General features: G+C 43.9%; 1 protein-coding gene across 2 annotated transcripts in view; it reads left to right on the forward strand.

Moving 5' to 3' along the window:
• The window catches only part of AGPAT5 (1-acylglycerol-3-phosphate O-acyltransferase 5), a 47580-nt gene that overhangs the window by 12759 nt on the left and 20381 nt on the right, over positions 1-14440 (forward strand). Inside the window, exon 4 of one of the 2 annotated variants that reach the window (XM_060234979.1) lies at positions 836-925. In XM_060234979.1, coding sequence (XP_060090962.1) covers positions 836-925 — 90 coding nt within the window. Of the gene's footprint in view, positions 1-835; positions 953-14440 lie in introns of both variants that reach the window. The other variant, XM_060234970.1, reaches the window with a different exon arrangement.

Genomic DNA, 14440 nt, shown 5'->3' on the forward strand with positions numbered 1-14440 from the left:
TATTAACTTTGATAGGTTTTTGTGTTTCTTTATGGAGATATGGCTTTGTAGTTATTGTTGTTGCACCTATAATTGTTTATTATTGTAGTTGCTTAGTTTACAAAGAATCAAGGCTATTTAAAAAAAATAGCCTATCCTCTTGATGTGGTATTCAGCTTTGATCCCATGGTATGGAAATGAGAGAATGTCCATTTATCCCCCATTATGGAATCACAGGGTTAGATCTAACTAGCTTTATCTCTCAATTGTACCAATGTCTCCTTAAAGCCATTGTCCCCCTTGGCTTTTTGTCCATGCAGGACCATGATGCTGGTATAGGTTTGGTTTTTTTTGTGACTAAAAAAGCTAGTTGAGGTGAACCCATCCTGCTTGTAACATGGTTCAGTGTAGATTTTTTTTTGAACTCACAACTTCTGCAGGAAAGGAGATGCTTCTGCCTGTAGAGTCCATCTAAATCCATCAGCTTCCAACAGCTCTTGGGAAGTTTACATCAGTTGTGACTAGCTCTTGGTTCAATTTTGGAATGAGGAAGTGAATTTAGCTGTTGACACAAAATTAATTGTTATAATTTTACAATTTTATACTTGCTTTTTTTGGGTTTGGATACACAGAACAGTATTCAAGCTTTTAAATTTTTCATTTTTTGACTCTCTGCTTAACTTGACAATGACATTAAGCTATGCTAATTTCTGTTGAGACAAATGAGGTGACAGTTGTATGTCAAAAATAATAAAATGGGGTGAAGTAAATGAAACTTATTTTTCGTAGTGAAATATTACAAGGTATGGTATTTTCTTGAATTATAAAATGTCACGTGTTTCTTTTTCTGTATTAGCATGGAGGCATCTTTGTAAAACGAAGTACCAAATTTGATGAAAAGAAAATGAGGAACAACCTACAAGCCCAGGCGAAAGCTAAGACTCCAGTAAGATTATACTTTTGCAAACTGTGTGTGTTTCTTGTCCATAATTTTTGTTAAGATACTTAGAGATTTAGAGTAATATTAGAATTACAAAATATGTTAATGCCAATCCATTGGCACAGTAACATGGTGTTCATATTATTGTTGCTAAATAGATAAAGGGCAAAATAAGGTACTTAGCATATGTTTCCATTCTTCAGCAACTGGGGCATTTCCTAGGAAAATATCTCTCTTTGGCATTGCTGCATGCTGCACTGATACACAAGCCCAGAAACCTCTTGCATTCCAATTGCACATGTATGTTTGCAGTGTGGAGACTTGTTTTTCTCAGAGTTTGAGTTGCTCAGCGCAAGTTTTCTGTGTTTAGAATTCATATTGTCTGGTAGGGCTGTATATAGAATAAAATGTCCATATTTACTATCTTAATACTTTGTTTCCACTAAATCACAAGTGGAATTCTTCTTATTACAATCGCTCCATTTAACATTTGGTAGTTTTGCATTGTCCCTTAAAAAAATTTAACTATTAAGCGATTTAATGGAGTTGTAAGGAGTTACGAGACATTATACCTCATCTTTGCCCAGTGAAGGAGAAACCAGGGACAGTGGTTACACTGATGTTTAAAATCCTTTCATTACAATCTATAAAAACCAAATAATATCTCAGAACCTCAGATCAGTCATCAGATAAAACAATCTACTATAAGAACCCTTCTAGAAATTCAGTCACTATTTGGGAAAGCTGTCCTGAACAACTCTGCCTTATGCAACTTCTGATAAATGAGCAGATGGGCTGTCTGCCTTTTTAAAGGGCAATTGGTTTCCTGTCATAACTCCTACTAGAGATAGATCAAGATGGGTAGCTGTGTTAGTCTGTTTGTAGCAGAAGAGAGCAAGAGTCCAGTAGCACCTTAAAGGACTAACAAAATTTGTGGCAGGGTGTGAGCTTTTGTGAGTCACTGCTCACTTCTTTAGTGAAAGCTCATATCTAGCCACAAATTTTGTTAGTCTTTAACATGCTACTGGACTCTTGCTCTCTTCTATAACTCCTGCTAGTAACTGTAGGCTCCAGTCCAAAGTGTCATGTTCTCATGCGCATGCAGTACTTTTCAGCTCCTTCAATGACAGTCTCCCTGCCCCCCCCCCCCGGAAGAAAAGAAGTTTGGGCCCCTCAGTCAGTGACCACTGAAATGTGATGGCTGGGAAGATCAGACCTAGCCCTGTCGATGCTTGCAGACTTTCCAACCATTTTTAGAGTTTGTTAGAATTTCTGTAATTTATAATGACCTGTGTTGGTTCAAAGGTGACTAGGATCTGTAGTCAACAGTGAAGGGACTATATGGATTGTTTTATTTACAATAAATGTAGTAATCATAGCTTCGACATACACTCCTCCCAGAAAGCAACTGAGGACAATGCTGCAGACAAGCATAAGAGTACGCATACAATGTTGATGTAATGATCAAATGGATAGGCAAGAATACTTGAAATGCATTCCTACATGGAGGCAGATAATGAGAGTCAGCAACATAACTTCATGGCTCTTTGTCTCTGTTAATTGTCAGGTATCTGAGAATTTCAGAAACTGCTCTAAGGCAGTTGTGAAACCACTTTTGCTTGGGACTGCTGTTTTGGTTTAATATGTTAGTTTGTGTGGTTTTGCTTACAAAGATAGTTCAGATGTGGCCCTGACCTGGATAGCCCAGGCAAGCCCAATCTTGTCAGATCTCAGAAGCTAAGCAGGGTCAACCCTGATAAGTACTTGGATGGGAGACCGCCAATGAATGCCAGGGCCAGGTGGTTCAGATGTCAGGAAATCACTTCTATTAAAAATTCATACATGCATGTGTGCATAGCTGAATACTGGAACCATTAATTGCATTCCAGTTTTGGCCAATCATGGCAGTTATGTTTTGATCGTGTATTTTAAAGTAGGGACATAATTCCAGTTGATTCAAATTTGACTTATAAAACAGTATTTGTTGGCTGTTGATAGAAGTATAATGACTTTATATTTAATATATAAATATAAGAAACTTAATCCCCATGTTTATTTCTGGGATCCCTAGAGAAAGAACAAATAGAAAGAATTGGGGGTTTTCTCCATGTTGCCTTCTTCTCTGTACTTAAAAAGTCTTGAAGTCCTGCTCAGAGAGCAGACCAGTCAAAAATGGCAGAAAAGACTGTAAAAGTCCTACTCAGTATCAACAGCTGGGAACAGAGTCCCCACCTTCCACTCACTTAAAGATCACAGTCTTTTTTCCTACAATGCTTGAGAGATTTTGAGACCTGCAAGGTGAAAACAGAGCCGTTAAAAACAGTCAGTGAAACCCAGTTATATAGCAGGTAGAGAGATCAACCAGTAGAGTCTTGATCACAGTAGTTAAATGAAGGGAGAGGTTTTATCGCTCCAGTTTCCAGACACACTTTCATGAAAACAGTATCGGATACAGCAGCAATCTTTGTTCTTCTGGTGATTGGGTATGTAACTGATGCAGTCATGGAACTGACCCTGAAATACAAGATTTAGGAAAAGATCCCTGTTGCCAACAATGTAGCCTTTGCTTACAACCTTCTTTTAAAACAAGAACGTTTAGAAAACTAGGAGCACACTAGCGGCATTGCATGTAGTGTTACATCAAACTGACGCACAATTTGAAGAATTGTCCATTGTACTTTTCACTAGCAAGGACAATCTGAAGATATGCAAATTCTTTCTTTTACTTTTTTATTCTTCTGTTTCATTTCTGCAGAATTTCTCTTTTAGTTTGGGGGGGGGGTTGTGTAAACAATTCACTGGTTATGAAAGGGTGAAAGAGAGTGAACTGAATTTGTTTCATCTTAAGAGACTGCCACTGAACTCCGTATTCTCCTTTTGCAAAATTACACCTGTGTCTATTTTCTTACAGAAAACAAAGTAGTCTTGCACATTATTGGACTGGACCTGGGATTTTTGGTTTGGCAGTAACTTCATATGTATTGTGCTGAGATTGCTCCATCTTGAAACTTAGTAGAGGCAAGATAATAAGATTCTGTGACCATTAACTAGGAAGCGAATCTAGGCCACTCTAATACCAAAGGAGGGATTGGAATACATTGGAATAGGTGACCTTCCAAAATTGTGGGGGGGATCTGTGCAGAAAATTCAAGAAGGCTTGGGAGGGACGATGGCTCAGTGGTAGAGCATCTGCTTGGTAAGCAGAAGGTCCCAGGTTCAATCCTTGGCTTCTCCAACTAAAAGGATCCAGGCAAATAAGTGTGAAAAACCTCAGCTTGAGACCCTGGAGAGCCGCTGCCAGTCTGAGTAGACAATACTGACTTTGATGGACCCAAAGTCTGATTCAGTATAAGGCAGCTTCATATGTTCATATGTTCAAATGGTAATCTTAGTAGTTTATTTTAGATAACTAAGAAGATATTTTTGGCTGACGATTAGCTAGTTTACACATTAATAGTACCACAGAAAATTGAAGATCCGAGGTCCATTTCATGATCATTATTTATTCAAAGAGCAACATCTGGTTCAAAGTATTGGTTTTATCTGGCATCCTTGCTGCAACTAATGTTACAGGTATGTGGGTTGGAGCACCTTGGAGTAGTATCTAATGCTTAAGACTCACACAGGTCTTACTCATTCAGGATACATTATCTCAGATCAATTAGTTCAAGGTTCTGACTGGTTTATGAACATGGCAAGTCCTCTTTGTTCAAAGGTTCTCACAATGTCCCAATTCATGCAGGTTTTCCCAATATTCCATTTTATGCAATTGCTCATAGCAACTCATGGGATGGTTTTATCATTCCTTTGGAGAGCAGGGGTAGGGCTTATCCTTAGCATGTAGAAGGTCTCAGGTTCATTGTTGTGGCTTCTGTGAAATCCCACATTGGGACTGTACATGTGCAGGCCAAGCAAGGAAAAGATTACCAAAGCTTTCTAGCAGACTAGGCGCTTTTCTCCTTCTGGCGCTTTCCCTCCAAAACCATCTCGTAACCAAGAGAGGAGGGGTGCTACGCTGTCAGTTCTCTTTTTGCCACCACAAAGAAAGGATCTCCAGTGCTTTTCTCTATTGTTTTCTCACATTATTCTTGAGGCTGAGGAGATTTGTTTCTCGTTTTCTATCATCAATAATTATTCTAGTGAAGAAAAATTCTGATATTCCACTTTGTCATTATGGCTCAAAATGGTCTCTTTAGGAATGTGCCTATTGTGGTTTTAAGTTGGTGCTGATAAACACCCATTCTCTGTACTTTATCTGCCTGGGTAATCTCAAGAAGAGCTGTCTGCTCTTTCTGCCACCAGTACATTCTGAAGCCATGATCTGACAGAACTGGATTCAAAATGGTTCTTTTTCAAAGGCTCTGGCAGCAGACCAGCCTGAATAAAGGCATCCTCCGTCTCCTTAGCTGTATCTAAGGTTTTGATTGCAGCCTGCCTAACTGACGGAATCCCTCCTCCTCTCTCACTGAGCTTCCACAGCTGCAGTTTTGTGCATTTTTTATTTACCTGTATATGACATGTGACAGAATATAGTCTTTGATGTATGGTCTTTCACATTCAGGGGATACCCACGTTTGTTTTTCTTTCTTTCAGGGGCACAGCTAATGTGCATCATTCTGGTGATCTTGGTGCTGCATTTTTCTCACAGCACTCCTTTTGACTCTGAGCTTCTGGAAGTTTGTGCTGTCTTAGATCCCCTTCCTATAGTGTAGGAAGCATGCTTTGAGCATGCGTCTGGTAGTGGCTCCTAGTCTTTTGCAAAATTACTTTTTGGTAGTACTACTTTTGCCTTGAGCAGTAGACCTAGCTTACTTTTCTTTGTTCTTTACTTCAGTGCAAGCACTCCACATTGTTGTGGAATTAATTTCAGTTATGTTTTCCTCAACTAAAGAGTTGGATGGGCCAGGCTAGCCCTGTCTCATCAGATTTTGAAAGCTACATAGGGTGTTCCCTAGTTAGTACCTGGATTGGAGACCACCAGGAAACTCTTGGGTCCCTCTGCAGAGGCAGGTAGTGGCAAACTACCTTTGATTGTCTCTTGTCTTGAAAACCCTATGGAGTGGCCATAAGTTGGCTGTGACTTGATGGCACTTTACATATGCACACATGCAACTAACTGGGGTCAACTCCCAGGTATTCTGATTCCATTCCCAGACTTACTTGGCCTTGTCACATTGTGGGACATTCCATGCCCTGACTTTTTTTTTTTGGCTCCTTTCCTGTCAGGGACCCATTGTTGGGGAATATTCTTCTGATCCCCTAGCAAGTAACCTGTTCCCCCGCCCTGGCCATTTTGCCATGCAGATTGTTGTGCAAACTCCACAAGCTTCATTTGTGGTACATGCTGTTCATCCTTATTGTTGCCACATCAGGCCTGTTTGACTGCTTTCATTATTATGGTGCAGATCTGCAGAGTCAGTTTGGTGTAGTGGTTAAGTACATGGACTCTTATCTGAGAGAACTGGGTTTAATTCCCCACTCCTCCACTTGCACCTGCTGGGATGGCCTTGGGTTAGCCATAGCTCTGGCAGAGGTTGTCCTTGAAAGGGCAGCTGCTGTGAGAGCCCTCTCAGCCCCACCCACCTCACAGGGTGTCTGTTGTCGGGGGAGAAGATAAAGGAGATTGTAAGCCGCTGAGTCTCTGATTCAGAGAGAAGGGCAGGGTATAAAAAACCTGCAGTTCTTCTTCTTCTTCTCACTCCTGCTGGCAACTTTGATAATGCTGATAAGCTGCTTTCCTTTTGTGTAGGAGTAGTCCCAGATTTTTCTGAGTGGCAAGGACCACTCCTTCAATATGATATTTTGCACCCCTGAGTGGAAAAGAGTCTCTACTGAGGCTGTAACTGAGTTTGAACCCTAATTCTCATGCTGTTTATGCTTTGGTTGGCCATTGGTAAAGACTCAAACTCTTTGAACTTTCCTCTTCCTTATTGGATTTCTAAAGGTATTACAAGCAGAGGTATAACCCCCATGTTGATTTCCTCCCCCCCCCCCCCCCCGTGCTTTATTTATCAATGGATAAATAGTATGTAGCACTTCCAATTGTAGAATGTTGACATTTTGGGTTCTAACCTATGCCTCCCCCCCCCCCCCACTGCAGCCATTCATGACATTTCACAATGTTAGTTTGTCTGATGCCCTGAAAATAAGTTGCAGAAAAGCAGTATATAAAGGCATGGAATTGAAAAGTTAATGAATTAAAATGCAAAATGTACTAGAACTTGTTTTTACGTTTATAAATTTGTTAATTTAAAAGTATGTGTGTCAAAACAAAGAATAACAAAGGTATAAAATAATCAAAAATTAGTACAAAATACCCCTTGATACATAACACAAAATTAGTGTCTCTTACATAACAAAGATAAAAGACCCAGATGCATTCTGACAAAGTCTTCTTCAGTGATCATGAAATATAAAACAATATACAACAATGGAACGGCTTCTTTGTATTATACTATTGAAGCCTCATCCTGTAAGCCCTGTTAGTGCAGCAAAATGTCATATTGAAGGAGCGGTCCTTACCACTCAGAAAAAAGCATTTAATATGCCATCCACCTGATAGAGGGATCCAACCCTACTTTGTATTGGTCTCTCAGGTTCCAAGAAGGACTAGTCAATATCCTCACACTGATTGGCCTTTTTAGTTGTTAGAGGCCATCCTACTCTGTCTTAAGTGCATGGCTTGACATATCACAGTGTTCCACCAGAATGCTGTTTTTCTTTGCTTCATTCCTTCATATATTTTGGTTGGGAGACTTGTAGAGAGCATCCTGCTCATTTATAAAGCAGCACTGAGTGATTTTCAATATGGGATTCTAAACAGCCATTGGGAAAACAGTCCTCCGTGGTCTCTTCCTCTGAGATCTTCACAGGGCCCACCTCTTTCACTCAGTGAGCTTGCTGGTCTCCCATTGAGGGACTACACAGAAGCCATAGCGATGAGAACAGGGTTGCACTTAGCTGTAGTCATTGTTTGTCAAGTAGTCTTCTATGCAGGCACACATTCCTCCTTCCTGCCCCATTGTGAACTCTCTAGAACCTCAATTTCTTGGGGTCTCAACAGCATGGAGAGACCAGAGGGAGTAGCGCCCCTTATCCTGGTCATGTGATGGTTTTGGAGGGAAAGCACCAGAGTCTAGTCTGCTAGAAGGCTTTGGAAATATTTTCCATGGCTGAGTAGTGCACAAGCAGTTCCAAATGTGTGCTTACTGAAAAAAACATTCAATGAACAACAGTTACAGGTAAGTGCAACCCTTTCTTCATTCTCTGCATTTCTTGTCAGAAGAATCTCTGGTAGCAAAGAAAATCTTCCTGGGACCATTCGTACAGCAAAACTTTAGAGAATTTTTATGGAAAAGCAGGTTAGGACATCCCAGTGTTAAATATGGAAGCACCACCGAAGTCTAGGAGGTTGATTAAATTGGTTAGGACATCCCAACGTTGAACATGGAAGCACCACCAAAATCTAGGAGATTGATGAAATACTTGTAAAGCTGGACTTTAGTTCTTACCAGTTCACAGGTGTTTTGGATCAGTCGACATGAGATTTATGTGCAGGCTTGAGCATGCTGTTAGCTGGGGACACAGAAAAACAGGATGATGTAAACGTTAAATGAGATTATGCTAATAAAGCTTTGCTTGTTTTGGCACAGATTGCATTCCAGGCAATATTTGTGAATTAACTTAATGATTTGGAAACAAGCACTGAGAAATATGACTATGAATGTCAGCCAGCAGATCCATGGTATATCGGCGAGACACTGATTGAGAAGGAAGAGAGACTTCCCATGTTGAAAGACAACTCAGTAAACAGTGTCTTCACCTCATCCTGAGAACAGAATTTAGGGTTATGCCATAATAACTTTGAACCACCCAGTTCTCCTAAAAAATATTAGACTTCATCCTTCTGATGATTTTGAGACTTGAGTTGAAGATATCAAATATTCCTACATAGAAGCAGATTCAATATTTTAATACATCTAGTCTCAACAATAAAACTTCAATAAAAAGACAGTTCAACATAAACAGTTTGGGGGGGGGTCTCTGGTTTGGGATGACAAAAATTGATTCATTGTTGCAATTTTCCTCTTCTTCCTGGGACTTCTGTGGATGGGAGGTGTGTTACAAAATAACTTGGGAAGCTATGCTGGATTTCTGTCTAACAAATTTTCAACATGTTTTTGCTTAATTTATATCATCCACCCTCCTACAGTATAAATGCAGCCATCAGAACTATATTTTAGTTAACAGATCACAGAATTCTGTTATTCCTTTTATATATTCTTTATCCGAAATGGTTTGACTTGGTGTTCACTCATCAAATCACATAGAATCATAGAGTTGGAAAGGACCTCCAGGGTCATCTAGTCCAACCCCCTGCACAATGCAGGAAACCCACAAATACCTACCCCAAATTCACAGGATCTTCATCAGTGTCAGATGGGCGTCTAGCCTCTGTTTAAAAACCTGCAAGGAAGGAGAAACATGATCTTCTTCGTGGTCTCTGTGCTTCACACTCATGGGATGAAGCGCCAGCACCGATCCCCGATCAATAATTCCAAAGTCCAGGATTTTTCGCTGCCCGACCCCGGTAGGCATATGTGACAGCTCCAGTGCACATGCCCACCCGGTGGGCACGAATATCCCACCAGTTCCTTCTTTACCGCCGCGTTGAATAGACTTGTTTTCGTCACTCCGGTCGGTAGTTATTACTTTTTTCCTTCTCCAGGTTCTCTTCATTTCTTCATTTTTTCTCCTTGTTCTTGTTATATTAAAAAAAAAATTAGAGACTATTAGTTAGTTGTTTCACCCCTTCAGGGGTTTCCCCCCCGCCCTTCTCCTGCCATCCCTGTCTATGGAAAAGTGTTGGGGGTTTTTTAAGCGGTGCCTTAAGTGTGGGAGCAAGATCCCGCCTCTTTGTCTGCTGTGCCTTGGGAAAGGTCATTGGATGGAATTCTGCCATCACCGCTCAAAATTTTCCAAATAGACCAGGAAAAACCGAGCAGCGAGACTTTCAGTGGCGCCGGTGAAATCTGCTCTTGCACCGCTTGATGTTGACATCGGCGTCAACAAGCACTTTGATGGCCGCCCCGGCATCAATATTGGTTCCGGCCTCATCAAGCCAACCGACCCAATCATTCCAGGGAGTCGACCGCCCCCTCAAGCATGCGGGCTTGACATCCCATTCGGAACCATCAACCCTGGCCAAGAATGCCAAAGGGGCCTGGGACTCATGCTCTGCTGAGTCCAGGAAGTACAAGGAGAAAAAGAGGCACCAGGACAGGCAGACCCCTTCTCCGCCACCGAAGGACCCGGCGATCATTTTGGGGGAGCCTCCGGAGAAAATCCTCCGATTCGACCGAAGAGCCCCGACGGATGTTCCACAGACCTCTCTCTCTGGCTCTGACCAGGATGTCGACCCTATAGAATGGTCGGCCGACTCGAAGGAGGGCGGCGATCCTAGCTCAGCATCGGACTTAGAGGTTTCGCAGCTGAAGGACTGCTCAACACTGAAGATGCCCTTGATCCAGGCCAAGAGATTTGGGGAGCCTTCGGACCCTTTTAGATGTCCTCATCCTCTGCCCAACTGGGACCCGTGACCGTGGGCTTACCCATTTGGTGGCTACCCTTACCATTCTCCATACCAGTGATACCCTTCTCAGAACTCCGATTGGGATCAGCATTCGGAGGCTTCGCACCACTCTAGAGTCTCGGCACACTCTTCACCAAGTCGCCAAGAGGCATCGATGCCGACTTCGACCCTGAAGTTGGTCAGGAAGCCGGCACGCTCCAGCGGTCCTGACGTCAAGAAAACTTCCTCGACTAGGATTGCCATTGACGCCCCAGGTCTACCATCAGCTGAGAGCGTATCTTCGCCATCGACCTCCGATGACGATGGGGAAGAGCAATCAGGCCATCAGGAGAGATCGTCCCCAGAATCTAGAATAGCTGAGGACCTTCCAGTCTCTCCTTCGGAAGATTTGTAGTCCTGTGGGGAACTCATTAAAAGGATGGCGAATTCCTTGTCTTTGCCTGTAGTCCAGCCTCAGCCGGTCATTGACGATACAGTCTTTGTCATTATACAGAAGGACACTTCAACAGCAGTAGTCTTCCCGTTACCAAGGTCATCTTGCAAGCCATCAAAGATCCTTGGTCCAAGCCTGCCTCAACCCCTATCTCATCCAAGTCCATGGATCACATGTATAGGATCCAGGAGCAGGGCGCGGAGTTCCTCTTCAACCATCCACGCCCCAACTCTGTAGTAGTGTCGTCGTCCTCTAAGGCTAAGAAGACCCATGCCTCACCTCCAGATAAAGAGGGGAAGAGGATTGATACGTTCAGCAGGCGCTTCTATTCTGCAAGCACTCTGGGGATAAAATTTCTAATTCTGCATGCATGGCAAGGTACCAATATTCCTATGGGAGCAGCTTTCACTGTTCCTGGCTTCTCTGCCTGAGGATAAGCACACTTTGGCCAAGAAGGCTCAGAGGGAGGGAATGCTCCTGGCGAAACAACAGCTGCAGGCTTCCAAATATGGTGGACACTGCAGTTAAAACTCTTACCTCGGCTATTACATTGCATCATCACCCTTGGGTTCAGTCCACCGCTCTCCAATTGGACACAAGATCCTGGGTCGAGGATCTTCCTTTTGAGGGTGAAGGTTTAATTCAGCTCCACCACGGACGTGGTCCTACAGGAGATGGACAAGAGTATAAAGATGTCTCATAACTTGGGAGTACTTTCATCTTCCTCTTGCCCTGGCAAGTCTCACCCATGGTCCAAACAATAGCCTAAGAAGCCCTACCATGCCAAATCCCCTGAGGGTTCGTGGAAGCGGCATACGGGACAGCATGAGGCTAAGAGTTCCTTTGCTGCAGGAGGGAAAACCAAATTTTCTCCTTTTTCATCACATATTGGAAAATCTAAGGCTGGCAGGAATCCCAAGCGGGGACTTAGACTTTGGTAGCCCCCTTTCTTTCCTCCCCCTCCTCGGGACCCACCCGCCTCCACAGTTTCTTGCAAGCCTGGCATCAGATTACCACCGACAAGTGGGTCTTGTCCATCATACAGGAGGGTTATGCGATAGAATTTGTTCAGCCCCCTTCGTATCCCAGATGGATGATCACACACCCTACAGTGGTTTTGCTGGAGGAAGTCCAAAATCTGCTCAGCAAACGAGCAATAGAACCTGTTCCCAATCATCTCAAGGACCAGGGGTTCTACTCCAGGTACTTCACGGTTCCCAAGCGGGACACCGGACTTCGTCCGATCATGGATCTGAGGGGCCTGAACGAATTCATCACTTATCAGAAGTTCAGAATGCTGACTCTGCAAAGCATCCTTCCACTCATCAACAAAGGAGATTGGATGGCTATCCTGGACTTGAAGGATTCTTACTTCCACATCAGCATCCTCCCCAGTCACAGGAGGTTTCTTTGGTTTGGCATTGGGATGCACCATTTTCAATATCAGATGCTCCCTTTTGGGCTCTCTACGGCCCCCAGGGTCTTCACAAAGACCATGGTTGTTGTGGTGGCTTACCTTCGGCTCCAGGGTATCATCCTTTTTCCCTACATAGATGATTGGTTGGTGGTTGCTTTGTCCGAGGCTTCTCTCAGAGTGCATCTACAGGTGGTTCTCAGCCTCTTGAGGGCACTAGGACTTCTGGTGAATGAGAAGAAATCTCACCTGGTCCCAGCGCAAAGAGTTCAGTTTATCGGAGTGATTTTGGACACCACTCAGCATCTGGTGTTTCTTCCAGATTCTCGGGCATTGGATATCATCTCCCTGGTTCAACTCCTTCAGGCGGTGAGATGCACTTCTGTTCTGCAGATCCAACATCTCTTGGGCCTCATGGCGGCTACTACCAATATTCTGTGCTTTGTGAGGCTGAGGATGCGAGTCCTCCAGCTCTGGTTCATCAGGAATTACAATCAGGTGAGAGATCTCCCGTCCAGGATTCTACAAGTTCCTTCACTGGTGCTTCAGTCTCTGGATTGGTAGAAGGTGAAGTCCAATCTTTGCAGAGGAGCTCCGTTTCATCTCTCTTTCCCCTCGCTCACGGTAACAACAGATGCCTCGCTGTGGGGGTGGGGAGCACATCTCAAGAGATCTCTGCATAGGCAGCCCATGGCCCCCGTCGATGGCTCACCATCATATCAGTTTTTTAGAGCTCATGGCAGTTCATCTGGCCTTGAGGTCATTTCTACCCCTAATCAGCAGTCAGAGCATAGCTGTGATGTCGGACAGCACGACAATTGTCAGTTATATAAATCACCAAGGGGGGACTGTGTCCAGAAGGCTGTGTGCTTTGGCAATGCAGTTTTGGGAGACCTACATAGCTTTGCAGACTTTCACTGTAGCCACCCACCTACCCGGGGAGCTAAATGTTCAAGCGGACTCCCTGAGTAGGGGAGAGGTCTCCCATCACAAATGGGAACTGAACTGGAGATACCTCGAACCTCTGTTCCAGGAGTGGGGTCATCCCAGAATAGACGTGTTTGCCACGGCGAGCAATCGAAAGTGCGAACAGTTCTGCTACAGGGGAGGGGCGGACCCAAGATCCCTAGGGGGCGAACAAGTTCCTCTACCTGTTTCCACTCTTGCCTCTTCTCACCAGAGTGCTTCACAAATTGACCCAGGAGCGTCCAGAGTGTATCCTAGTTGCTCCTTGGTGGCCTCGACAGACTTGGTTTCCTGTTCTCCTAGCCATGGCAGGGTTGTTTCACCACAAGTTTCTGTCGGAACCAGACCTCCTTTTGGCTCAAGGCGGCTGCCTGTTTCACCACAACATCCCTCACCTCAAATTGACGGCTTGGAGGGTCAACTTCTAGAATTCTCTGACAGAGTGCAACATGTCATGTTTGAACAGTAGAAAGCTGTCAACTCACCGCTCCTATGCGGGAAAGTGGTCTAAGTTCCTGTCCTTTTTACAGAACAAAGGTATCAGTGCACATTCTGCTGGTCTTGAGTTTGTGTTTAAGTTTTTACTTTCTCTTGTTGATGCTGGACTTAATCATTCTTCGGTTCGAGTATATCTCGCTGCCATCTCGGCTCATCACAACCCTGTGGATGGTACTTCGGTTTTTACCCATCAGCATACAAAATGTTTTTTGAAGGATCTTCTGCGGCTTCACCCGCCATCTAAGGTTCTTCCTGCTTGGGATCTGACACTCGTACTGGACCGACTCTCTAGGCAGCCTTTTGAACCCTTAGCTACCTGCCCGTTGCATCTTCTAGCCTGGAAGACTGCCTTAGTGACCGTCACTACGGCCAGGAGGGCAGGTGAGCTCGTGACTCTGCGATGTGATGCTCCGTACATTTCCTTTCAGGACGATGGGGTGTCTCTGGCGGACATCTGTTTGGCTGCAACCGGGCATCTCCTCATGTCTTCAGGTGACATTATGCCCTGGATGTCCGGAAGCGTCACAGAACACAGCTGGGTACCCTGGTCTTTCAAGCCGCTATTTCTGCATAACCGCCAGCTCCCTCCTCCAGGTAAGCCTAACTTGCTAATCTCCG

Source organism: Heteronotia binoei, chromosome 1 (assembly GCF_032191835.1).
Source record: "Heteronotia binoei isolate CCM8104 ecotype False Entrance Well chromosome 1, APGP_CSIRO_Hbin_v1, whole genome shotgun sequence".
NCBI classification, from domain to species: domain Eukaryota; kingdom Metazoa; phylum Chordata; class Lepidosauria; order Squamata; family Gekkonidae; genus Heteronotia; species Heteronotia binoei.